The 23,406-nt window shown below is 43.3% G+C and overlaps 1 protein-coding gene across 2 annotated transcripts; it reads left to right on the top strand.

Moving 5' to 3' along the window:
• The first annotated feature begins 1,535 nt into the window (after window positions 1-1,535).
• On the top strand, window positions 1,536-23,152 carry LOC113884704. 2 transcript variants are annotated; one of them, XM_027529587.1, is made up of 8 exons: window positions 1,537-1,673; window positions 2,837-3,102; window positions 5,982-6,055; window positions 8,294-8,671; window positions 14,615-14,911; window positions 16,371-16,505; window positions 16,705-16,793; window positions 18,690-23,152. In XM_027529587.1, exons 4-8 carry the CDS (start codon window positions 8,365-8,367, stop codon window positions 18,816-18,818), a joined length of 957 nt encoding a protein of 318 aa, XP_027385388.1. In that variant the 5' UTR covers window positions 1,537-1,673; window positions 2,837-3,102; window positions 5,982-6,055; window positions 8,294-8,364; the 3' UTR covers window positions 18,819-23,152. The 2 variants fall into 2 exon arrangements, with proteins under 2 accessions (XP_027385377.1, XP_027385388.1); XM_027529576.1 differs by lacking the exon at window positions 5,982-6,055 and having other exon boundaries at window positions 1,536-1,673.
• Window positions 23,153-23,406: the final 254 nt, after the last annotated feature.

The raw sequence follows: 23,406 nt of genomic DNA, 5'->3' as shown, positions 1-23,406 counted from the left end.
ATGTACTAGTGCCCAAAATCCACAGCTGCTAGAGCTAGATTGGTTTCCTTTGTGGGAGCACTCATTGTCTATTCAGATATTCCAAGGATGTAAGGTTTACCAAGGTGATCTTGGGAATTTAAGCTGTGGTTTGTGCCACTTCACAGAAAGATTTTTGTTCCTCTTCCTTAGTCACTCCATCCCTGGGGCTCAGCTCTGGTTTTAACCCCCTCTGTGTATGGGGCCCAGTCACAGGAGTCTGCTCCCAAGACCACCCTGGAGCAGTCTGCTCTGGCGAGGACAGGATGCAGAGGTGGCATAACTGCTTGAGTCATGGGGGCCTCGGTGGCAATAGGTGAGCAGGAAAGCCAGCAGCCATGGGTGCAAGAGATCTGGCCTTAGGGGGAGACTCTCATAGATCCTGGCAGCCAGCACCAGAAGGCCAGACATGGTGGGAGCTTTTACTAGTACCTGGTGGGTCAGGGGGCTATCATGTAGGGAGAGTGGGGCTGCAATGGTGGCTTCATGCCCTGCATGTGATGTCACTCAACAGTGGTGCCTTACTTCTGTGGCAGTCTGGATATCTTCCACAAGCATTCCTGGTTGTAAATTTCCTCCCTTCCATCCCCTCAGACTGTCTCCTCACAGTCAGTGGCAATCTTCCTCCTGAGTTTGGTCTCCAATCCCCATGTTCAAGCTTTCAGCCCCCACTGTGAACTGGCAAACACACCCCCAAGTCTTGGGTGTATAGGGCTTTGGCACAGACCATCTGTAGGTCTCACTCTTCTGTCCACCACATATCAGCTGTTTCATCCTCCTTCAATAGCTTCAGATGCTTCCCTTCCATCCCAACTGATTTCCCCATCAGTGAGTGGGCTTCCCTGGGTGCAGGAACCTCTCTACACCCCAGCTCCTCAGGGGTGCAAATCCTGTCCTGCCTCCTCTCCTTTCTTTTTCTCTTCTTTCTTTGGGACTGGTTTCCTTTATGATTGACTGGTTTGATCTCTTTGGAGTCCAACTGATTTTCAAGAGTCTTCTCGAGCACCACAGTTCAAAAGCATCAATTCTTTGGCACTCAGTCTTCTTTCTGGTCCAACTCTCACATCTGTACATGACTACTGGAAAAACCATAGCTTTGACTATTGATCTTTTCGACAAAATGATGTCTCTGCCTTTTAATATAGTGTCTATTTTTGCTACAGTTTTACTTCCGAGGAGCAAGCAGGTTTTATTTCCTTTAATTCCTCAAAGATTCCTGGCACCAAGGGTTTGTGTTTAGTAAACTCTTCACAAAGTTTCTGCAGTTGGTATGTGTGCTTGCTTATGTGTTATGCCCTAGTACAAGGTGGTAAGTATGTTGAATGTGAGATAGGATACCTCAACTTTTTAAAAGTTCTAGGTGTTTTTCCAGCATATAAATTCTACTGTCTGGCTCTCTCCCAGTATCCGTGGCCTGAACCACATTGCTGGTTTTCTCTCTCTAGGCTCCTCCTCCCCAACCCACTTAAGCAAATGATGTTCAAAACCAGACATTTCTCACACGAAGATTGCTCACTACAGGGGTAGGGACTTGGGGGAGGAGGATGTACCAGACTCGTTCCTCTTCACCCTGGGAATGACCAGTAGATGAACTGCCTGGATTTTGACTGCATTCAGAAATTTCTGACCACAGGACTCATGGACCACCTTTTGAAGTAATTACCTCATTAGTAGATTGGGTTGGAGGGAATGAGCCGGTGCTGGATATTCTCTTGCCTGAGATGTTGCAGAGCGGTTTAAGGGAGCAAGCAGAAAATGGACTCCTGTGAGTTGTGTGAGGCCATAGAGAGGGATGGGACAGTGACTGTGATGTGGGGAAATTTTTTTCTAGAGTTTGTTGTCAAGAATCCAGACCTTACCCGTGATTCACTGTGTGACTTTCTGCAGGTCATGCAGCCACTCTTGATCTCAGTTTTCACATCCAGAAAGTGGGTTTAGAGCACTGTGCCCTGAGTACCTTGAGTGCATGATTATGGGGCCAGTCTTGTGGATGCAGCACTGGGGCATGGGCAGCTGAGGAGAATGCCTCAGTGGGCAGGAGAAGGAGGCATGGACCAGGAGTTAGGTATATGGGGTTGCTCCTGTGGTGTGTGGGGCATGACAGTTCTCAGGTGTGAGGTATTCAGTCTGGGGAGAAGACACCAGCGTGTGAGCCTCAGTGGGTGGTAGTGAGTCTGAGGCAGCTGAGGCTGTGGCCAGAAGGAGTATAGATATCTACTCCTGCCCCTCTGTGATAGCAGGAGCAGTGCTGGCAAAGGATGAAAGGGAAGTGGTGGGTGTAATGCAGACAAGAGCCTATCAGAGACCGTGGGGTCTGGTTTGTCCTGTGTGTAGGGAGGATAACTGCTATTAGTGACAACTAAGAAAACCAGAAGAGAGCAAGCAATAGATAAATGCCAATATTTGTACTGGGCATGTGGAAATGTGACACTTTTCACAACGATCTTTATTTTCTTTTGGTTATGGCTTCTTACTTAGGCAACAGATAGTTGGAATTCACAGAAAATCAAAAAGGAAATTTATCTCACTAAATGGTATAAAGAAGATGTCTTGCCCACCCTGGCTGTAATAGTGTGGTGCTGTAGTGTAATAGTATCATTTCTGTGCTGGACCATAGGTTGATATTAGTGACCAAGAATGCCTGGACTGAGCTGTTAACCAGGGAAACTAGTAAAGGGATTATAATGGGGGTAGGAGTAAGGAGTGTGCGATCACCAAACTAGCGTAACCACAGGAATGCCAATACAGTACAGGTATATCATAAAGTGGAGTTGTTTATATATTTATTATGAAATTGTTCATTGATGTCCTGTTGTAGGTTCTGGGGATAATAAGAAACATCTGAATGGCTTATTCTAGCCCTGTGAGCTGACCTCCGGAGCTAACTTGGTAGCCCCACCCTTCGGGTGGGGAAAAGCCCAAGAACTCTTAGGAGTGAAGCCTTTCCCGCTCTCTTGCTGCTCCTCCTAAATGTTTCCTCTGCAGCTGCATAGGCTGGCAGGCAGCCTGAGATGGAGCCCTACTCAGAAGATCCCCACCTCTGCTGGGTTGCCCGGCTCCTGGGACTCACCAGCCTCCTCCTCAGTGAGTAGCCTGGGCTCTTTGTGGTGGGGGGCAAGATTCAGGGACCCCTTCTCTCTCTGATGTCTTAAGTTGTGTTGAGGCTGGGAACCCTGAGTGGAGGCAGCCTTGGCTAGCATTAAGGGATTTTTTTATTAGGGAGGTGAAGTCACTACTGTTTCAATAACAGTGAAGCCAAGAGAGCCTGGAGCTCCATGTGGAGAGGAATAGAGAGAGGTACAGAAGCAGCTCTTGGGGACCAAGGGAGTGGGAACAAGGCCCTCCTGACCTGGCAGAGGGGATGTGCCAGCCTCTGTCACTGTCCCATGGAGAAGGGGCAGACCTAGAACCCTGGGTCTGAACTGGAGGAAGGAAATGGAGTCTAGTTTTCTTGGGCTGGTGCAGGATGTTGAATACAATAAAATTCTAATTTTGTAAAGTGAGGAGCGGCCTCCAAAATTTAAGTGTGTCTGTATAGCCACATGTTGTAATTCCACTGCTGGGCATACACACCGAGGAAACCAGAATTGAAGGAGACATGTGTACCCCAATGTTCATTGCAGCGCTGTTTATAATAGCCAGGACATGGAAGCAACCTAGATGTCCATCAGCAGATGAATGGATAAGAAAGCTGTTGTACATATACACAATGCAGTATTACTCAGCCATTAAAAAGAACACATTTGAATCAGTTCTAATAAGGTGGATGAAACTGGAGCCTATTATACAAAGTGAAGTAAGCCAGAAAGAAAAACACCAATACAGTATACTAATGCATATATATGGAATTTAGAAAGATGGTAACAATAACCCTGTATGCGAGACAGCAAAAGAGATACAGATGTATAGAACAGTCTTTTGGACTCTGTGGGAGAGGGAGAGGGTGGAATCATTTGAGAGAATGGCATTGAAACATGTATAGTATCATATATGAAATGAATCGCCAGTCCAGGTCTGATGCAGGATACAGGCTGCTTGGGGCTGGTGCACTGGGATGACCCAGAGGGATGGTATGGGGAGGGAGGAGGGTTCAGGATGGGGATCATGTGTACACCTGTGGCAGATTCATGTTGATGTATGGCAAAACCAATACAATATTGTAAAGTAATTAACCTCCAATTAAAATAAATAAATTTAGATTAAAAAGAAATAAAAGTTAACCAGAAAAAAAAAAAAAAGAATGAAGAAATCATGGAAGGAATAGTAGACTGCTATGTGGGTTCCAGGATGGGGTGAACTTGGAGAAGAAAGAAAGGAGGGTGAAGCAGGGAAGATGGAATTAAACAAAAAGGGAACTTAAAGAAAGACTGTCCTGAGAAATCTGTATATCTCATTTATGACTTCATCAGATGTCATATGTTTGTAATGAAGTTAAATAAAAACTGATGAGAAAATAATGAAGTGTAGTATCAATTCTGAAGAAAGTTTGGAAAGGTTTTATTATTTTAATTTTTGGTTTTAGGGGCTTTCCAGGTGGCTTAGTGGGTAAAGAACCCACCTGCCAATGTAGGAGATGTAAGAGGTACAGGTTTGACCCCTGGGCTGGGAAGAATCTCTGGAGGAGGGCATGGTGACCAGTATTCTTGCCTGGGAAATCCCCATGGACAGAGGAACCTGGTAGGCTACAGTCCGTGGGGTTGCAAAGAGTCGGACACGACTGAGTGACTGACACACACACACATCCAAGTCATTATATGAAGTTGTTGGAATTAAATAAAATTCAGTGGGTTAGAGAGCATTTGTAAAAGCTCATTCTAAGTTGAATGTTCTAAGTTCTAAATTCTAAGTTCATTCAGTCGTATCAAACTCTTTGTGACCCTATGGACTGTAGCCCTTCAGGCTTCTCTGTCCATGGGATTCTCCAGGCAGTAATATTGGAGTGGATTGCCATGCCCTCCTCCAGGGGATCTTCCTGACCCTGGGATTGAACCTATTAGATTGAACCTGACCCATAAGATTGAACTCTTATGTCTCCTGCATTGGCAAGCCAGTTCTTTACCACCAGTGCCACTTGGAAAGCATTTGTAATCAGGTGTCTTGAAATAACAGTGAGCTTTGCATGACATTACATCCCATTTAATTGGTACCTTTGTGACAACAGTAAAATGTAAGCTTTTTCTTCTCTCTCTCAATTTTGTTTAACTGGAGAGATATGTTAGAGTTTTTTTTTTTTTTTTTTTTTCTCCTGTAGTTCCTGGGGCTCAAAGATTACATAAGAAGGACAGACAAATACACTCGATCTTAGCCAAAAGGCTGAGAAGTGATAGGACAGACAAATAGACATGCAGAGAGAGAGTGAGTGAGAGAGAACAAGAGAGAGAGACCTCTCTATCTTCTTCTTCTTCATATATAGGCACTAATCTCTTCATGAGAACCCAAAATCTGGATGGCATAAAAAAGCAGAAATGTATTATTTCAGTTCTGGAGCCCAAAATTCCAAAATCAAGGTGTCAACAGGACTACATTCTCTCTAAAACCTGTAGGGTATATTACTCCATGTTGGCTGCCAAAACAAGATGCCACAGACTGGGTGGCTTATCAGCAGAAATTTGTTTTCCCTTAGTTCAGGAGGCTATATTCTAAACTCAGGTTTCATGCCAATTCTGTTGCTGGTGAGAGAGGGATAGGGCTCTGTATCATGGGGACCTGCTGGCCATGGTGTCTGTGTCCTGATTTGTTTAGAGGGACTGGTAACTCAGTCTTGCCCAACTCTTCTCAGCTGACCTTCTGTGAACTGTGTGGGGGAGTCCATTCTCACACCAGGGTGTGTGCTTTACAGTGGGGCCCCCAATTCCCAGGCCATGGACAAGAACTGGTCCCTGGCCTGTTAGGAAGGGACTAACAGGTCACACAGCAGAAGCTAAGTGGCAGGTGAGTGAGTGAAGCTTCATCTGTATTTACAGCCACTCCCTATCACTCGAATTGCTGCCCAAGCTCAGGAAAACAAGCTCGGGGCTTCCACTGATTCTGCATTATGGTGAGCTGTACAATTATTTCATATATATCACAATGCATTATTATAATAATAGAAATAAAATGCACAATAAATATAATGTGCTTGAATCATCCTGAAACCATCCTCTGCCCCCGTTTATGGAAAAATTGTCCTTCCATGATACCAACCTTCACCGGTGCTGAAAGGTTGGAGACTGCTGCTCTACAGGGTAATATGTACTTTGCAGCAGACCTAGTCTTGCTCTAGGGTCTCAGAGGGGAGGGAGGTGTAGAATGAATGGGCAGAAGAGGGGCTGTGAGGAGCCAGATAGGATGCATGGATGAGTGAATACCGTTTACTCTCATGAACCACTGTCCCCACTGATACAGATCATGAAGGCTTTTGACCTGGGACTAAAAGGTTGTTAAGCTCAGTGTGAGGATCATGGTTTTGCAAAAGAAGCTGAAAGGACTGTGGTGAAGGCCTGATCCTGAGGAAAGGCCTTATTAAATGAGCTGATGTTTAAGTGAATACAAAAATATCTGAAACACCTGTGCATATGAATGCTGGCATGAGCTATTCTCTGCTTCCAGTGAAACCAGGAATAGGTATTAGTACAGCAGGAGGGAGGCAGGTTTGAGATGAGAACCTGATGATTTGAAGAGAAAACTGGGTCCTTGGCAATTGGAGCCGCACCCGATTGAATCAGGTGAATCTTGACCTGAAGGAAGAAAGAGATTGTTTTTGCTTTCAGGATAAAGTTATTCTGTGGCACTTTCCCTGGTCCTATACTGTCCTACCCTGGTCCCCTAAAGGACAGAGGGCATCAGGTCTCTGGAACTTAAGCTTCAAGTGGGAAGATGGGCTCTGGATCAGGTCATCCTGAAGGGAATGTACCCACTGGTCACAGCTCTGCAGGAAAGTGTCTGAGGAAGGCCCACTGTAACCTCTCAGGGACTGGCTGATTTGGTGGCAGGGACAGCAGGGCTCACTAACTGATCACTTGCTCCCTCTCATATTCTAGTCGCTGGCAGTTAGCCAGGGCCTTGTGACCAGTGCTGGCCAAAATCAAGAGCAGAGAGCTCCCTACTTCTGGACAGAAGCAGGGAAATCCCTGTGTAACTCTCCTTTCTTCCCTCCCTGCTGTGGGGCTGGGAGCCCTTGAGGATGCTGTGAGCTCCATGTGTGCAGCTGCAAGGAGGTGGAGCCTCTTCCATGTGTGATAGGACCTCTCTCTGTCACTCTTTCATGGGAACTGTGGTGGGGGATATAAACACCCCTTGTTCTAAGACCATGAGGTATTATAACCATTTTTACACAGTATAGTGTATTTTATCCTGACTACTATACTGCCTGTAAAGAGCAGGAAGGAGACCAGCTTTCGTATTTGTATTAGGTGTCTATTGTGATTAGTTGTCTATTGTATAACCTGTCACCCCAAAACTTAGTGCCTTGAATACCACCCAGTCAGTTTCTGTGAGTGAGGGCCCAGGGGTATTTCAGCTTGGTCCTCTGGCCCAGGGTCTCCCCAAGTGAAATCAAGGTCTTGGCTGGGGCTGCATCAGCCCTAGGGTCATCTGAGAAGGATCTACTTCTAAGCTCTCTTGTGCAATTGCTGATGGGAGGCAGTTTCTGTGGCTGTTGGGTTGAAGGCCTCAATTCCTTCCTGGCTGTGGGCCAGAGGCTCTCTCAGTTCCTTGCCATGTGGGCCCCTCCTTAGGGCAGCTGACAACATGATAGCTGGGTTCCTCAGAGTGAGAAAGAAAGAAAGTGAAGGAGAGAAAGTGTGTGTGTTTAAGGAAGAGGGACCCTACAGTCTTGTATAACCTAGTATCATGGAGTGGCATCCAACTGTGTCTGTATTCTATTCCTTAGAAGCCAGTCACTAGGTGCAGCCCATATTCCAGGGGAAGAGGTGTCAAAAGAGTGTGAACAGGAGGAAGGGGGGGTCTTTGGGAGACAATTTAGATCCCCTCCTACAATCTTACACTTAATATATACCTGAAAACGTGATTCAGACCCCATGATCTCACATAATTCACACACATCATTATCAACCAAGTACGGAAAATGTGGATTAGCAAGCTTAAGTAACTTGTAGAAGGTTACGCACCACCAGAACCAGGACTTGATTCCAGAATTATTTTAAATTCATTGTCCTTGCATTCCAAGAATCAGGAGAGTATATTGGATGGATTTAATGAAAAAGGTGAATCATGTTGTTTTCTACTTTATTCTTAACTGAGAAACTACTCACATTTCCTATCTCCATTGTCCTAGGCATCTGCAGCACAGTGGTCCAGAGTTCTGGAAAATATGGTTCTGAAGTTCAGAATTCTAGATTTGTTCCCATGCAGGGGATCCAAGGAGGTTCTGTGCTATTTCATATAGTCAAGAAGCAAGAAGCTGACCCAGAGGAGGTCTCATGGGGCTTTGGCCCTGAGTTAAACTACAGAGTCCTGCTGCGAGTCCACCGTGGGGCAGACACCCCAACCTGGGTCAGCCTCCAGGACAAGTACCAGCAGAGGGTCCAAGTGCCCAATGTGACATCCTTGAAGATTGAGAACCTGACCCCAGAGGACAGTGGGCAGTACCGGGCTCGAGCCAGCTTCACTGGAGGAATGGAATTGAACCAGGTTTTCCTCCTCACTGTCTATGGTAAGTGACACCTCCTTACCCCACCCTATGGCTTCTCTCCTGCTTTTGTGCTAGGAGTTTCACATAAGCCCCATTTTTCATGATCCCTTCCAGACACCAGCCTTCATATCCTGTTTTCTCTTTCAGAATTAGGGTAGATAGGTTTGCCACAAATGGTGTACAGAGCTGATATTCATACCAGGGATAAAATCACTTCAGTGTTTTGGGAAAGGAGGATGAAAATTTGGGTAAATGTATTTCTCATTAGCTCAGTTCAGTTCAGTTGTCTTCAGTCGTTGAGTTGTGCCTGACTCTTGTGACCCCAAGGACTGCAGCATGCCAGGTTTTCTGTCCATCACCAACTCCAGGAGCTTGCTCAAACTCATGTCCATTGAGTTGATGATGCCATCAAATCATCTCTTCCTCTGTCATCCCCTTCTCCTCCTGCCTTCAATCTTTCCCAGCATCAGGGTCTTTTCCAGTGAGTAAGTTCTCCCCATCAGGTGGCCAAAGTATTGGAGCTTCAGCTTCAGCATTAGTCCTTCCAATGAATATTTCGGACTGATTTCCTTAAGGATTGACTGGTTGGACCTCCTTGTAGTTCATGGGACTCTCAAGAGCCTTCTCCAACACCAAAATTCAAAAACATCAATTCTTCAGTGCTCAACTTTATTTATGGTCCAACTCTCTCATCCATACATGACTACTGGAAAAACCATAGCTTTGACTAGATGGACTTTGCTGGCAAAGTAATGTCTCTGCTTATTAATATTCTGTCTAGATTGGTCACAGCTTTTCTTCTAAGGAGCAAGCGTCTTTTAATTTCATGACTGTAGTCACCGTCTGCAATGATTGTGGAGCCCAAGAAAATAAAGTCTGTCACTGTTTCCATTGTTTCCCCATCTATTTGCATGAAATCATGGGAATGGATGCCATGATCTTCAATTTTTGAATGTTGAATTTTAAGCCAGCTTTTTGATTCTCCTCTTTCACTTTCAACAAGAGGCTCTTTAGTTCTTATTCGATTTCTGTCATAAGGGTGGTGTCATCTGCATATCTGAGGTTATTGATATTTCTCTTGGCAATCTTGAGTCCAGCTTGTGCTTCATCCAGCAGAGCATTTTGCATGATGTACTCTGCATATAAGTTAAATAAGTAGGGTGACAATATACAGTCTTGATGTACTCCTTCCCAATTTGGAACCAGTCTGTTTTTCCATGTCTGGTTCTAACTGTGGCTTCTTGACCTGCATGCAGATTTCTCAGGAGGCAGGTAAGGTGGTCTGGTATTCCAATCTCTTGAAGAATTTTCCACAGTTTGTTGTTATCCACATAGTCAAAGGCTTCAGTGTAGTCAATGAAGCAGAAGATGATTTTTTTTTGAATTCTCTAGCTTTTTCTATGATCAAACAGGTGTTGGCAATTTTCTCTGGTCCCTCTGCCTTTTGTAAATCCAGTTTGAACATCTAGAAGTTCTCAGCTCATGTACAGCTGAAGCCTGGCTTGGAGAATTTTGAGCACTGCTTTGCTAGTATGTGAGATGAGTGCAATTGTGTGGTAGTCTGAATATTCTTTGGCATTGCCTTTTTTTTGGGATTGGAATGAAAACTGACCTTTTCCAATCCTGTGGCCACTGCTGAGTTTTCCAAATTTGCTGGCATATTGAGTGCAACAGTTTCACAGGATCATGTTTTAGGACTTGAAATATCTCAGTTGGAATTCTGCCACCTCCACTATCTTTATTCATAGTGATGCTTCCTAAATCCCACTTGACTTTGCACTCCATGATGTCTGGCTCTAGGTGAGTGATCACACCATTGTGGTGATCTGGGTCATTTAGATCTTTTTTGTATAGTTCTTCTGTGAAGAAGTTCTCCACTTCTTGCTAATAAGTTCTGCTTCTGTTAGGTCCATTCTGTTTCTGTCTTTTATTGTGCCCATCTTTGTATGAAATGTTCCCTTGGTATCTCTAATTTTCTCAAAGGGATCTCTAGTCTTTCCCATTGTATTGTTTTTTTCTATTTCTTTGCATTGATCATTTAGAAAAGCTTTCTTATCTCTCCTTGCTATTCTTTGGAACTCTGCATTCAGATATACCTTTGCTTTTCTCCTTTGCCATTTGCTTGTCTTCTTTTCTCAGCTATTTGTAAGGCTTCCTCAGACAGCCATTTTGCCTTTTTGTATTTCTTTTGCTTGGGGATGGTTTTGAACACCACCTCCTGTATGATGTTACAATCCTCCATCCATAGTTCTTCATTAGTATTTGTTATAATAATTATTCTTCTTTATAGGACTCAGTTTATTTGATTTGTGTATTAACTCTATCTATTGCTTCTATCACAAATCACAAATTATTGGACACGAAACCACAGACTGGTTCCAAATGGGGAAAGGAGTACGTCAAAGCTGTATATTGTCACCCTGACCATTTAACTTATATGCAGGAGTACATCATGATAAATGCCGGGCTGGATGAAGCACAGCTGGAATCAATATTGCCAAGAGAAATATCAATAATCTCAGATATGCAGATGATGCCACCCTTATGGCAGAAAGCAAAAAAGAAATAAAGAGCCTCTTGATGTAAGTGAAAGAGGAGAGTGAAAAAGTTGGCTTAAAACTCAACATTCAGAAAACTAAGATCATGGCATCTGGTCCCATCACTTCATGGGAAATAGATGGGGAAACAGTGATAGGCTTTATTTTTTTGGGCTCCAAAATCACTGCATATGGTGACTACAGCCATGAAATTAAAAGATACTCACTCCTTGGAAGAAAAGTTATGACCAACCTAGACAGCATTTTAAAAAGCAGAGACATTACTTTGCCAACAAAGGTCCATCTAGTCAAAGCTATGGTTTTTCCAGTAGTCATGTATGGATGTGAGAGTTGAACTATAAAGAAGACATACAGATGGCTAACAAACACATGAAAAGATGCTCAACATCACTCATTATCAGAGAAATGCAAATCAAAACCACTATGAGGTACCATTTCACACCAGTCAGAATGGCTGCGATCCAAAAGTCTACAAATAATAAATGCTGGAGAGGGTGTGGAGAAAAGGGAACCCTCTTACACTGTTGGTGGGAATGCAAACTAGTACAGCCACTATGGAGAACAGTGTGGAGATTCCTAAAAAACCTGGAAATAGAACTGCCTTATGATCCAGCAATCCCACTGCTGGACATACACACTGAGGAAACCAGAAGGGAAAGAGACACGTGTACCCCAATGTTCATTGCAGCACTGTTTATAATAGCCAGGACATGGAAGCAACCTAGATGTCCATCAGCAGATGAATGGATAAGAAAGCAGTGGTACATATACACAATGGAGTATTACTCAGCCATTAAAAAGAATACATTTGAATCAGTTCTAATGAGGTGGATGAAACTGGAGCCTATTATACAGAGTGAAGTAAGCCAGAAGGAAAAACATCAATACAGTATACTAACGCATATATATGGAATTTAGAAAGATGGTAACAATAACCCGGTGTACAAGACAGCAAAAGAGACACTGATGTATAGAACAGTCTTATGGACTCTGTGGGAGAGAGAGAGGGTGGGAAGATTTGGGAGAATGACATTGAAACATGTAAAATATCATATAAGAAACGAGTTGCCAGTCCAGGTTCAATGCACGATAGTGGATGCTTGGGGCTAGTGCACTGGGACGACCCAGAGGGATGGTATGGGGAGGGAGGAGGGAGGAGGGTTCAGGATGGGGAACACATGTATACCTGTGGCGGATTCATTTTGATATTTGGCAAAACTAATACAATTATGTAAAGTTTAAAAATAAAATAAAATTAAAAAAAAAAGAAAAAAAAATAAAGAAAGCTGAGCACTGAAGAATTGATGCTTTTGAACTGTGGTTGGGGAAGACTCTTGAGAGTCCCTTGGACTGCAAGGAGATCCAACCAGTCCATCCTAAAGGAAATCAATCCTGAAAATTCACTGGAAGGACTCATGCTGAAGCTGAAACTCCAAGGCTTTCGCCACCTGATGTAAAGAACTGACTCATTGAAAAGACCCTGATGTTGGGAAACATTGGAGGCGGGAGGAAAAGAGGCGACAGAGGATGAGATGGTTGGATGGCATCACCGATTCGATGGACATGAGTTTGAGTAAGCTCTGGGAGTTGGTGATGGACAGGGAAGCCTGGCATACTGCAGTCCATGGGGTTGCAGAGTCTGATGTGACTGAGTGACTGAACTGAACTAGTGGCTTCAGTCACAAAAATATTATTTTATCTTTCTGGAGGTCGGAAGTCAGACAAAAGTCTCACTCGGCTAATCAAGTTGACTTAAAAAAATTAGTAACAATCTAGAAGTTGAGTGTTACGCTTTATTTGGTAGACATTTTCAGGACTTCCAGCCTGAGAGACAGCATCTGAAGTAACCCTGAGAGAACCGCTCTGAGGAGGCAGGGGGAGGAGTCAGGTTATATAGAAGTTGCAACAAGGGGCAGGTAGTCTGAACATTAAAGGATTATTGGTAATTAAGCAAAACCAGATATCTCAAGGAATTTAGCACTTTTCCGTGTATGGGAAGATGCAAAAGTCTGGGCTTACTGAGTCATTCCTATCATATTCGAATATCTCAGCTCTCTGGGGTTTTTTCCCTCCCTCCCCACCCCATCACCCCAGCTCCTCAGGGATCACCATGGGAAATGACTGAAGGCTGCAAGATAACAGGCATTGTTCTTCCTGGGCCCCTTCTGAGCTCAGCAAGTCATATTTGGGGGCTGGAATCACTGATGGCTGTGACTTCCTTGTTTATTGATGTGACAGGAAATGCTCCATTTCTTAGTGCTGTCAGAACTGTCTTCCTTCCTTTAGGTTGCAGAGGAACAAATGACTGCTGGCATTCTTTGGCTCATGGTCACACTTGTCCATCTTCAGAGCCAGCAATGGAGGGATGATTTCCTCTCACACTGATCCCTCTGACCTCCTCCTCTTCTTCCTTCTTCTACTTTTAAGGACCCTTGTATTGCCTTGGTTCCAACCAGGTATTCTGGAATAAATCCCTATTTGAAGGTCAGTTAATAAACATCCTTAATCCATCTGTTACCTTCATTCCTCTTTGTCAAATAGCCTAACATAAACAGAGGTTCTGGGGATTAGGGCATTATGCATCTACCACAATTTGGAAATCCATAGGTAGGTAGTCCTCCCTGTCCTCTCTCTTTTTACCAGCCAGAGCTATAATTGCTCACTAAGACCCCTCAAATCTCTCTCCCAAATCCTCAATAGATATAGGAGAAAATTTACACTGCATCCTAAGAGCCTTATTTAGTCAACTCTTTGTTTCTCTAAAGTTTCTGTTGCATAGGGAAATATCTACTATGAGAAAGACTTTGAACCCTTTAGGACCCCATGTGATATCTGTAACAAACTTGTTAATCAGCAACTTCTCTACCTGTGGGGATTTCAAGTTTAGTGGCATGTTCTAACCACACTTGGGTTGTAGTTCCTGGTCACTACCAGTGAATCTCTTAGAAATGTCTTTACTTTTGGCATTTAGCACAGGCCATATGTCAGTACTCCACAAGGGCTGTGCAGTCCCGGGAATCATCTGAATAGGAGAAGCAGGGCAATGGCCCTGGACCAGGTCAAGTCCTTCCTTCCCCGACTCCTTCCCTTGGAAAGAAGGAAACACCCCAATTTCTTACATACAATGAGTCCTGGAAGGTGAAGTCCATCATATAGTTTTTTTTATGGAAGAATTTTAAGGCTTGCTAATCTACTGAGCTCACACAGGGCTTACCTCAATTGTTTCCTTTCTTATTGTCATTGCTGTATATTTGGGATTTGGGAAAATAGTGTTTCTTCTGGAAAATGCATTGACCATCCTGAGAGGGAGGTTGCCAGAGCTTCAGTGAGACAATGGATGAGAAAATGTGAACTGCTGTGTTCTCCACTCATGTGATGCTCTGTTCTTTTGTCTCACCTGCCCCAGAGCCTGTGATCCTTCCTAAGATCCTGGTCAAGTCATCATCAATCACACCAGGCTTGTGCAATGTCACCCTGGAGTGCAGGCACCCAGGGAAGAGAAAGGACCTGAAGGTGACCTGGGAGAGCGAGGGCCTTCCCAGGGAGCTGGAGTGGAGTGGGACACCAGGACCAGCCCCCAGCTCCTGGAGCCTGACTGTGAACCTGTCCCTGAGCCAGCCCAATGCCAGCCTCACCTGTGTGGTCAGCAACCATGCAGACAAGAAAACTGCCACTGTAGACTTTGCACAAGTCTGTTTCCCTGGTGAGTGCAACCTTCCAGAGGAGAGGGACACTCTTGGAGCTCAGGTGCACTGGGGTGAGAGCTCTGGGCTTTTGTCCCCACTGTGTTATTAGCACCATCTTCCACCGGGTCACCCCATACAGGAGCCCGGGAAGCACAACCAATTTGCTTCTGCTTTTGAATTTCTCTCACATCCATGCTCTCCTCTCCACCCCTTTCCCCTGTTGGTCCAGGCAGTAGCCTTCCAGTACCTCTCCCCACATCATTCATCATTCATTGTGTGTCTAGAGTGATCTTTAGGAAAAGTGAATTGGATTGTGTCAATTGTGTCATCTGAGGGACTTGACCCACAGTGTCTCCCTGTAGGAGTCAGGGCTCAATGTCTCTCTTCTCATGTATTTCACACTGGATTGTTTGCCTAGAGCCCCTTCTGACCCTCTAGAAATGCTATTTCCTTTACCACCAGCCCTCCCAAGTCAAGAGTCCTTCACTTCGTTACTTACTGCTATTGAAGGATGTCTCTCAGTTAAGGCCAGTGATCTTAACTGAGTGATCAATACAGTTACACAGGGCCCCATGCTGGTTATAGTTCTGCTCTTAATAATGTTTGAAGAAAAGGAACCTCAGTCTCATTTGGCAGAGGGCCTTGCAGGTACTGTAACCTTCCAGCAGAGACATTATGTTTTTAAAGTTGTGATCAATGGCCACTCCACACTGAGTAGCAATGCTGTTTGTGGACTTGTCTCCTGTGCGGATTAGAACACCTTGAGGGCAGAGGCCATGTCTGGTCTTCTTTGAATTCATGCCCCAAGCAAAGATCCTGGCAATGTTTCCTCACACTCAGTGTTTCATTGAATTATGAATGACCTAGTGTGTAGTTCACCTTTCTAACCCATCCTCCCCAAGGGAGACCTGACATGCTGGGGTGATCTGATATGTCAGCATCCCTTAAATACCCTATAACTCTTGGCTCAGCCTCATCATGGACTCTCAGATAAAATTAAACACTCAGCAAACCCTTAGGAAAGAGATTCTTACCCTCTCTTATCCTCCTTGCCCAATTCTTTCCTGCCCTGTCCTTCTCTTGCCTGCCACAGTGGGGTGATGGCAATCCCCATGGCTGATGATCTGACACAGACATGCCGTGAATATTATGTTCCTCCTTCCTGAAATGCTGTGCCTACCCTGAATATCTGGGAAACTTCTCCTCCTTCAAGACTCAATTTATGCATCACCTCCTCTGGAAGGCCCTCCCTGAAGATACGTGTACAAGATGTAAACCTCCATTGAACTGCAGTGTCTCTGACTGGGAGATTTTGGTATTTTCTCAGTTCAGTTATGAATGAACCTGCTGCACTCTTCAACTTCCAGACCAGGACTTCAGACTTCTCCCTGTGTTCTCTATCTCACTATGGCAATGGTTATTTTAAATTCTGTCTTCCCTTAACCATTCTCCATTTTCTCTGTGTGAGGGAAACAGGTTCACAAGAGCAGACCATTGCTGGTCTTCTTGAAGGCATCCTATGTGGCGTCGTGGCTGTGCTATTCTTCCTGGGAGCTGGACTGTACTTTTGGAAGACATATAAGAAGGAAAGGAACACAGAGACTGGAAGAGGCAGGTTGCACTTCTCTTTCATCCTCAGATAACTCCTCTCTTCCACTGAAACCCTTTCTTCTTCATTTTGCTGCTCAGAGATTGCCCTTGCCAAGGGGCTGGTGTGTGTGATCATGGCATTGGGGTCATAATCATGGATCTGGGCACAGGTTTTCGAGACTGAGATTCAAGCTCCACTCTGTGTATGTGTGTGACCCAGGAGCAGCATTGCAGGAGGACCACAGGAACCAAGATGATGGCGATTGGGCAGAGCAGAGCCAGGAAGAGTATCAACAAGGCATGTACCAGGTGAGAGGCGGAAGCTGAGTTCATCCTAGGCTGTACTGGGTCCCTCTGCAGCTGCACTTGTGCTTATCAAACCTAGTCATTGCTATTTCTGGTCCTACTGTTCTTTCTGAACAACCAACAGCATTAACTAGGAAAATGTATATCTGAGGCCCGTGTGGTACTGGGTACTTAGGGGGAACCATAAACAGTGCATGTCAGCAGCATTGTTCGCATGTGGGTTTCTTTGCGGTCCATTTTTTAGTCACTAAGTCACATCCAACTCTTTGCAACCCCATGGACTGCAGCACTTCAGGCTTCCCTAACCTTCCCTATCTCATGAAGCTTGTTCAAACTCATGTTCATTCAGTTGGTGATGCCGTACAACTATCTCATCCTCTTTCACTCCCTTCTCCTCCTGCCCTCAATCTTTTCTAGCATCAGGGTCTTTTCCAATGAGTTGGCTGTTCACATAGGGTGATCAAAGTATTGGAGTTTCAGCTTCAGCATCAGTCCTTCCTATGAATATTCAGGACTGGTTTCCCTTAGGATTGACTAGTTGGATCTCCTTGCAGCCCAAGGGACTCTCAAGAGACTTCTCCAGCACCAAAGTTCTAAAGCATCAATCCTTTGGTGAGCACTCAGCCTTCTTTATGGTCAACTCCCACATTTGTACATGACTACTGGAAAAACCATAGCTTTGACTATACATACCTTTTCAGCAAAGTAATTCTGCTTTTTAATATGCTGTCTAGGTTGGTCATAGCTTTTCTTTCAAGAAGCAAACATCTTTTAATTTCATGGCTGCAGTCATAGCCCGTGCTGATTTTGGAGCCCAAGAATATAAAACCTGCCACTGTTTCCACTTTCCCCTCATCTCTTTGCATTGAAATGATGGGACCAATGCCATGATCACTGTTTTTTTGAATGCTGAGTTTTAAGCCAGCTTTTTTCATGCTCCTCTTTCACCTTCATCAAGAGGCACTTTAGTCCTTCTTCCCTTTCTGCCATAAGGGTGTTGTCATCTTCATATCTGAGATTGTTGATATTTCTCTCAGCAATCTTGATTCCAGCTTATGATTCATCCAACCTGTTTTTTTTTTTGTGTGTGTGTGTGTGTGTGAGATGTACTCTGCATATAAATTAAATAAGCAGGGTCACAGTGTACAGCCTCGATGTACTCCTTTCCCAATTTTGAACCAGTCCATTGTTCCAAGTCTAGTTTGAACTGTTGCTTCTTGACCAGCATATAGGTTTCTCGGGAGACATGTAAGGTGGTCTGGTATACTCGACTCTTTAAGAATTTTTCCACAGTTTTTTGTGATCCACACAGTAAAAGGCTTTAGTGTAATTAATGAAGCAGAAGTAAATATTTTTCTGGAACTCCCTCGCCTTTTCTATGATCCAATGCATGTTGGCAACTTGATCTCTTATTCCTCTGTCTTTTCTAAATCAAGCTTAAGTGAAGTCGCTCAGTCATGTCCTACTCTTTGAGACCCCATGGACTGTAGCCTACCATGCCCCTCCATCTGTGGGATTCTCCAGGCAAGAATACTGCAGTGGGTTGCCATTTCCTTCTCCAGGAGATCTTCCCAACCCAGGGATCGAACCCAGGTCTCCCGCATTGCAGGCAGACGCTTTACCATCTGAGCCACCAGGGAAGCTCAAATCCAGCTTGTACATCTGAAATTTCTTGGTTCATGTACTGCTGGAGCCTAGCTTGAAGGATTTTGAGCATTACTTTGTTAGCATGTGAAATGAGTGCAATTGTATGGTAATTTGAACATTCTTTAGCATTGCCTTTCTTTGGGATTGAAATGAAAACTGATTTTTCCAGTCCTGTGGACTCTGCTGAGTTTTCCAAATTTGGTCTAGTTTATACTTTATCTGCTGTGAGAATCCATTGTCTTTCACTCCTAGAGTATCAGTGCACAACATATGGAACAAGAGTTGCCTCTCAACACTGTCTACTTTGCACAACATCTGGAACAAGAGTTGCCTCTCAACACTGTCTACTCTGCGATCCAGAACATACCTGTGAGGGTATGAAGATAATATAATTGGAGGAAACAGAGGAATCTTGGGACACCTCCACTCTGATGCTGACATCCTTCAGATACCTGCTTGAATTCTGGTTCAGCTCTGGCTGCTCCTTGTCTTTTACTCTGACCTTTGTGATCTCAGCTCAACAAGAGATGGAGCTGGAATTTCAGAGCCTATAATGGACCAAGTTTTATCCTGGGCACTCTACAAATATTATCTCTTCTAATTTTCACGAGGAACCTCTAGGGTAGGTATCATGTTCTGTATTTTATAGGACAGTAAATATTATTCCCAAGCTGTTGGTGGCAGATGAAAACCTTAAATTCAACGCTGAGTGAATCCAGATTTCACATATTACCCTTTCTGTACATGGGCACTGAATCCTGAAATATTGGATGGGAATATCCTTCCTTTGTTCCTCTCCCAAAGACCTAGCCTCTGATGCTGGTGCTGAAATATGGACTGAGTTCATTGGTAAATCATCTGGTGGCTAAAGAGGTATTACCCCTTAAGTGGACAATGGGGACTTGGTGCATGGGAGGCCTGGAAAGAGGGATCTTGACTTCAGTTTAGAGGAAACATTCTGAGAGGAATGCTTCTCACTCTTGGGTCTTGTAAGAGTTCTTCCTCTCTTTACAAGATGTATTGTGGATTTCAGCAGCACAGTCTTCAAACCAGCTCCACTTACATTGTTATTCAAAAGTTCACTCAATAGATTTTACATAAGTTTTTCATTTAAACATTCAATGATTCTGTGAGGCAGAAATTTCCACTGCACAGGTGGAAAACTAAAACTTGCAGATTTTAAACACCACATTTAAGCATATCAAGTAAAGTGATATGCTTGATTTGGGTTTACAGAGGATCACAATTTCACTAATTTTGACTCTTTTTATCCTCCATTATTCCAGACACCCAACCAATCATTATCTTCCATTGGGTTATCCTTCAAGATGATTTTTGTAGTCCACCCTCCTCTCGTTCTTTTATTCTTATTTTCTACCTATAGAAATATTCTACCTGAAGTTTCACCATTTTCACATTTCCACCAGCAATATAGGAGGATTCCTGCACATAACTCTTATAATTTTTTTGATTATAACCTTCCTAGTATGTGTGTGATGTAGTATCTCACTGTCATTTTGAATTGCATTTAACTACTAATTAATGTAATTAGAATATGATTGCTTCTTGGCAGGGAAACTATGAAAACCTAGACTGTGTTAAAAAGCAAAGATGTCATGATGGTGACACAGGTCCATATAATCAAGGCTATGGTATTTCAAGTAGTCGTACAGTTGTGAGAGCTGGGCAATAGAGAAGGCTGAGTGCCAAAGAAATGATGCTTTCAAACTGTGGTGGTGTAGAAGACTCTTGAGAATCCCATGGAAAGCAAGGAGAGCAAACCAGTCAATCTTAATGGAAACCTGGAATACTCATTGGAATGCTTGATGCTGAAACTGAAGCTCCAATAGTTTGGCTACCTGATGTGAACATCTGACTCATTGGAAAAGACCCTGATTCTGGGAATTGAAGGCAGAAGGAGAAGAGGGCAACAGAGGATGAGATGGTTGGATGGCATCACTGCTTCAATGGACATGAACTTGGGCAAACCTGGGAGTTGGTGAGGGACAAGGAAGCCTGGTGTGCTGCAGTCCATGGTGCTGCAAACAGTTGGACACGTCTTGATGACTGAACAAAAACAGTGATGATGAATAAGGTTGAATGTTTTTTCATGTGTATTAACTATTTGTATACCTTATTTGAATTAATCCATCTCTCCCTCTAAGTCTCTCTCCTCATGCTTTGTTTCCACCATACCAATAGAACTGCTTTTGTTCAAGTCACTAGGAAACCTCATGTCATTAAATCTAATAGACAGTCTGTTTCATCTCCCTTGAAGCTCAGCAGCAGTGGCGCTGTCCTTGCTTGAATCCCTGCATCACTTTGTATTCAACAATCACAATTCTTTCTCTCACACTCAGTGGTAGCTTCCTTGTTGCTTTGACTAGTTTCTTTCTTATCTCTTCAATCTCACAATTCTGAAATATCCCAGGGATCAGACACAGACCATCCACATCACCTTTCTTCACTATCTACACATTACTTTCTGGTGTTATGCTTCTGCTGCTGCTAAATCGCTTCAGTCGTGTCCGACTCTGTGCAACCCCATAGATGGCAGCCCACCAGGCTCCCCCGTCCCTGGGATTCTCCAGGCAAGAACACTGGAGTGGGTTGCCATTTCCTTCTCCAATGCATGAAAGTGAAAAGTGAAAGTGAAGTTGCTTAGTCGACTCTTTGTGACCCCATGGACTGCAGCCTACCAGGCTCCTCCATCCATGGGATTTTCCAGGCAAGAGTACTGGAGTGGGGTGCCATTGCCTTCTCCGTTCTGGTGTTATGGCCAGGCACTAATCCCCAAACCTGTGTCTATGTAAATTTATGAGGGAAAAATGTCTTACAGATGTAATCAAAGTTAAGGTCCTTGAGATTGGGAGATTACTCTGGATTATCTAGGTGGTCCTATTTTAATCATGGAAGTTCACAAAAGTGGAAGAATAAGAGGTAGAAAAGTGGATCTGAGAGATATGAGGTGAGAATTTGACATACTACTGCTGTCTTTGAAGATGGAGTAAGAGGACCATAAGTCCAGCACATGTGGGGGTCTGTAGAAGCTAGGAAAGCTTACAACTAGGTGAACGTGAAGACTTCAGTCTTACAACTGCCAAGAATGGAATTCAGGTCATAACAAGAACCAGCAGAAAATGGATTCTCCTACTGAGACTCTAGAAAGGATCATAGCTTATGAATACCTCAATTTAATATCAGTGAGATTCACACCAGATTTCTGATTTTCAGAGCTGTGAGATAATAATTTTGTGTTGAGCAACTATATTTGTAGTGATTTCTATGGAAGCAATAGAAAACCAATATAGATATCATCTGATGATTTTAAATACTTGACTGCTCCAAAAATTCTGGTCTGGATTTCTCCAAAGGAGTCCACATTGTAAATATCCAACTGTTTACTTGACATCTCCACTTCGATGTATAATAGATATCTCAAACTTTACATGTCTATGTTTAAGCTTCCTAACCATGTTCTTATACAGTTTTCCAATCCCAATAAATGCTACCTTCATACTCCCATGTTTTTTATCACATAATTTTACTGTTATCCTTGATTTTGTTCATTTTCTCACAACCCACATTCTATCAGCAAATACTGTTATATTTTCTATCAAAATTTCTAATCTATCATCTATTTATCAATCATCTATTTGTATTCATAATATGACTACCTCTTACCACATATCTGATCCAAGATGGCCACCAATTTTCACCTGGAGTAGTTTACTAGCCTCACAGTCTCTTTGTTTCTGTAGCACTGTAGGTCTATTTTCAAACAGCATTCAGAGTAGTCTTTCTAATAATAAGTTACATCGTATAGGCAGGATGGGATTAACAGCAGATATTGGGTTATCTTGGTATTATAAATAGATATTCACATATGTTTATCTGGGCCACAAGGAATATAAAAATTGTTGTGAAGGTGTTGCTAGTGGTTGTCTTCTGGGGTCTGTCTCTTCTGTATCATATCTTCCAAAAAGACTTAACAGAAAGAAAAGATCATTTATTTAAATTTTTGAGCATGAGATTGACATGACCTAATGTCATGACTAAGAGCTGATCTTAGTAAAGCCACATACATACCAAGCGGAAGTTTATTATCTTGTAAACTAGTTGTTATGGACTGAATTATGTCCCCTCAAAATCTGCATGTTGAAGCCCTAAATCTTAATGTGACTGGAATTTGAGATATAGCCTTTATGGAGGTAATTAACATTCACTGAAGTCAACAGGGAGGAGACTAATTTGATAGAACTTATGAGAAGAGAAAGAGCTCTCTCTCTGCCCTGACAGAGAAAAGGCTATATAAGGTCACAGTGAGAAGCTGTTGTCTGCAAGCCTAGGAGGGAGGTATTACCAGAAACCAGCCTTTACTGCACCTTGATCTTGGACCTTGAACCTTCAAAAATACGAGAAAATAAATTTATGGTATGTAAGTCATGCAGTCTGTGATATTCTACTAAAGCAGCCAGAGAACACTAATATATGTTTTCATTGAAATCCCCCATAAACATACTTATATCTGTCTAGACACTAAAGGCAGCAATAGAAAACAAGTAGATGATACATTTTATTCTATAGATGAACATTTTGTTCTAATTGTTGTTCTAATTGATGCCAACATAAAATCCTTGTTAACTGCTCACAACTCTGACTATTCTTCAGGTCACCTACAGAGTTTTCAAAAATACAATTGCCTGAAACCCTTACCCAAACTACAAATCATTTGTATTTAAAAAAATCTAAATAGATCATTCTGAAGCATAGTGGGTGTCAAGAACTGAAAACCTTTGGTCTAGATGGTGTTTTCAGAAAGTTCAAATGGGAAGACAAAGAAAGATTGAGAGTTTGCTTTCCAAGATGATGCTTAATGTGTGCTCAGCACAAAGTGCAGCAAATATCAGTTGAGTGGAGGAAGGAGTGAATGATGAGGCTCCTCAACTTGGCATTATTTGCATGTGTT

This window comes from Bos indicus x Bos taurus, chromosome 3 (genome assembly GCF_003369695.1).
Source record: "Bos indicus x Bos taurus breed Angus x Brahman F1 hybrid chromosome 3, Bos_hybrid_MaternalHap_v2.0, whole genome shotgun sequence".
In the NCBI taxonomy this organism is placed as follows: Eukaryota; Metazoa; Chordata; class Mammalia; order Artiodactyla; family Bovidae; genus Bos; species Bos indicus x Bos taurus.
Note: the sequence above shows the minus strand (reverse complement) of the source record. Positions and strands in the feature narration are given on the sequence as shown.

Excerpts from the sequence above, each read along its gene's own strand:
- LOC113884704 (XM_027529576.1), top strand. The coding sequence starts at position 3,030 with ATGGAGCCCTACTCAGAAGATCCCCACCTCTGCTGGGTTGCCCGGCTC. Across the intron at positions 14,912-16,370 it reads TGCACAAGTCTGTTTCCCTG|GTTCACAAGAGCAGACCATT; the intron begins GTGAGTGCAACC and ends TGAGGGAAACAG. Across the intron at positions 16,794-18,689 it reads ATCAACAAGGCATGTACCAG|AGTATCAGTGCACAACATAT; the intron begins GTGAGAGGCGGA and ends TTTCACTCCTAG.